Genomic DNA, 3,659 nt, shown 5'->3' with positions numbered 1-3,659 from the left:
ACACTAAGGGCCTAAAACAAGGACTGGTCGTCTCGGAGTCACTGGGCTAGCACTATAAATTAAACAAGCATCAGTCCGGGCTAGTACAAGCAGCCAGTACACACACACACACACACACACACACACACACACACACACACACACACACACACGTGCATACACTTCGCTATGTAAGTGTAATAATCTTGGACACGACGTTAAACCCCATTTCACCTCACCTCTTTCTCAATCCAATCTCTTTTCCTCCACCGTTCTCACACCCTGTCTCGTTTATAGACGCTCTCTGTCATCTACCTTGCCTCTCCTCCTCTGTTCTCCTCCCCCCCCCTATGTGTCTCCTCTTCTCTCCTCTCCACCCCTATGTGTCTCCTCTTCTCTCCTCTCCATCCCTGTGTGTCTTCCTCTCTCCTCTCCACCCCTATGTGTCTCCTCCTCTCTCCTCTCCACCCCTATGTGTCTCCTCCTCTCACCTCTCCAGCCCTATGTGTCTCCTCCTCTCTCCTCTCCACCCCTATGTGTCTCCTCCTCTCTCCTCTCCACCCCTATGTGTCCCCTCCTCTCTCCTCTCCACCCCTATGTGTCTCCTCCTCTCTCCTCTCCACCCCTATGTGTCCCCTCCTCTCACCTCTCCACCCATATGTGTCTCCTCCTCTCTCCTCTCCAGCCCTATGTGTCTCCTCCTCTCTCCTCTCCACCCCTATGTGTCTCCTCCTCTCACCTCTCCACCCATATGTGTCTCCTCCTCTGTCCTCTCCGCCCCTATGTGTCTCCTCCTCTCTCCTCTCCACCCCTATGTGTCTCCTCTTCTCTCCTCTCCATCCCTATGTGTCTCCTCTCACCTCTCCACCCATATGTGTCTCCTCCTCTCTCCTCTCCACCCCTATGTGTCTCCTCCTCTCTCCTCTCCACCCTATGTGTCTCCTCCTCTCTCCTCTCCACCCCTATGTGTCTCCTCCTCTCTCCTCTCCAGCCCTATGTGTCTCCTCCTCTCACCTCTCCACCCCTATGTGTCTCCTCCTCTCTCCTCTCCACCCTATGTGTCCCCTCCTCTCTCCTCTCCACCCCTATGTGTCTCCTCCTCTCACCTCTCCAGCCCTATGTGTCTCCTCCTCTCTCCTCTCCACCCCTATGTGTCTCCTCCTCTCTCCTCTCCACCCCTATGTGTCCCCTCCTCTCTCCTCTCCACCCCTATGTGTCTCCTCCTCTCTCCTCTCCACCCCTATGTGTCCCCTCCTCTCACCTCTCCAGCCCTATGTGTCTCCTCCTCTCTCCTCTCCAGCCCTATGTGTCTCCTCCTCTCTCCTCTCCACCCCTATGTGTCTCCTCCTCTCACCTCTCCACCCATATGTGTCTCCTCCTCTCTCCTCTCCGCCCCTATGTGTCTCCTCCTCTCTCCTCTCCACCCCTATGTGTCTCCTCTTCTCTCCTCTCCATCCCTATGTGTCTCCTCTCACCTCTCCACCCATATGTGTCTCCTCCTATCTCCTCTCCACCCCTATGTGTCTCCTCCTCTCTCCTCTCCACCCTATGTGTCTCCTCCTCTCTCCTCTCCACCCCTATGTGTCTCCTCCTCTCTCCTCTCCACCCTATGTGTCTCCTCCTCTCTCCTCTCCACCCCTATGTGTCTCCTCCTCTCTCCTCTCCACCCCTATGTGTCCCCTCCTCTCTCCTCTCCACCCCTATGTGTCTCCTCCTCTCTCCTCTCCACCCTATGTGTCCCCTCCTCTCTCCTCTCCACCCCTATGTGTCTCCTCTCTCCTCTCCACCCCTATGTGTCTCCTCCTCTCTCCTCTCCACCCCTATGTGTCTCCTCTCTCCTCTCGACCCCTATGTGTCTCCTCTCTCCTCTCCAGCCCTATGTGCCTCCTCCTCTCTCCTCTCCACCCCTATGTGTCCCCTCCTCACACCTCTCCAGCCCTATGTGTCTCATTCCACCCTAAATCCACACCGGCACCCCACCCCATTCAAGACTTGGCCATAGTTCCCTGACCTGACAATGTCCTAGGGCATGACAGATACGTAAAACAGACTCGTATATCACCGTCTTGATGTGACAATTGTTATGTTAACAACTCAACACTCGATGAATAAAACATTCTATAATATGTCTCAATGCATCTTTGACGTTCCTCCGCATGTCGTATATCTGTCGGAACATAACAAATACGTATTAGCTGGATCAGTTTCCTGAAGCAACAATTTTCACATGGCAGAAAAACCACCAGAACGCTTACGCGATATAACACACTTCTACCCAGACATTGCACATGCATACGTTCTGTCGAATCACTTACCAACATGGCAGTACATGTCTGATTATCATGCCTTGAAACAGGAATACCAAGATGAATGATCTCAGTGGACATTGCTCAAACACACCTAATCATCCGTTTCAAACGGTAATTTCAGATGCAGCGTGGTTTCTCTGCATTCGGTCATTGACATTGAAATGGATGACGAGAAATGGCCTTCACGAAGGTCAGTCTTTGTCTGCACTTGACGCTCTGGGATGTACAGAGTTAAAAACGAGCAGCTTGTCAAAGAATTGTGATGTCATTCTGCGTCCTTAGCTATAAATTACTTCTATATGCAGACACGACCTGGTACTTTTCCTGTCATAAACCCAACTATTTAATAGCCTCTCCTGCATACAAATGAATACGGAGATATCCATTGACAGTTTTCATAATGTATTTCCGTTTTGGGGTGTTTATGAGTAATGTTACAGTGGGGAAAATACGATGTGCTGACATCGTATATAACATCATCCTTCTCTGTCCTTTATTTGAACACTAGTATCATCCCTATTTGATAGTGATTCGTAGACACGTGCTCATGACATAGTCGGAATTGTACAGTCTTCTCAGCTTTTTTTTACCAGAATACGATGAATTCTTAACTGGTGGCCTGTCCACGTCATTCCACAATTTTATATTTATAAACTTTATCGACAGGATAAAGCCAACGGATAAAAACGATATCCGTTGGGGTCATATGCGGATAGAGATGCAAATATCAAAGGTCAAGTAGGACTACTTTCACTGTTTATAAACAAACATGGCGTCGCCCTTGTCATTCGGCGATCAAGTCAGAATTAATCGGGAATCTGGATAAACTACAGGGATAATTGCTATCATTATCAAAAGAACAGTCTAATATACTGAAAATCAGTGTCTAACTTTGACGTAGCTAAGTCATTTCATAAGTTTTGGCCTCGTAGCTGTGCTTGTAGACCTCTGCGGCTTGAAACCTTCTCCACAAATTAAAATAGTTGGATTTAGCCGAAATATGTTTGAATTGTAACCTTGTTCGGTTTTGTCGCTGTGTGTACATCTGACTACACTTCTTAACGTTATGACAGGACAGACCGACTGTCAACGTCTGACCGTGGCCGTGACGTCTCATAGACTAGGGTTAGAGTAGCTTCCCTTTGACAAAGGTCAGTTACCCTAGCGGAAAGACCGAAAGGCAATTAAAAACAACTGTTGTTTTGCGTATATGCTGCTTCGCCACTGTATAAGAAACCGATTTCAGTTGGAACTATATTGTTCACTGTCACTGTCCGACTGACACATCACTTACCCTGTGACGTAATAAATATTAATGCACGCATTCCAGGAAAACTCGCAATGTTTCGGTAATGTTTGTGAGAGAGGGAA

General features: G+C 48.8%; 1 protein-coding gene across 1 annotated transcript; it reads left to right on the top strand.

Annotated features, from left to right (window-relative positions):
* Window positions 1–329: 329 nt before the first annotated feature.
* LOC139469423 (proline-rich protein 36-like) lies at window positions 330–1,940 on the top strand. Its single transcript, XM_071251588.1, has one exon. The coding sequence runs from the start codon at window positions 330–332 to the stop codon at window positions 1,938–1,940; it is 1,611 nt and encodes a 536-aa protein (XP_071107689.1).
* Window positions 1,941–3,659: the final 1,719 nt, after the last annotated feature.

Source organism: Haliotis cracherodii, unplaced genomic scaffold, assembly GCF_022045235.1.
Source record: "Haliotis cracherodii isolate W230 unplaced genomic scaffold, xgHalCrac1.p SCAF_2, whole genome shotgun sequence".
In the NCBI taxonomy this organism is placed as follows: Eukaryota; Metazoa; Mollusca; class Gastropoda; order Lepetellida; family Haliotidae; genus Haliotis; species Haliotis cracherodii.
Note: the sequence above shows the minus strand (reverse complement) of the source record. Positions and strands in the feature narration are given on the sequence as shown.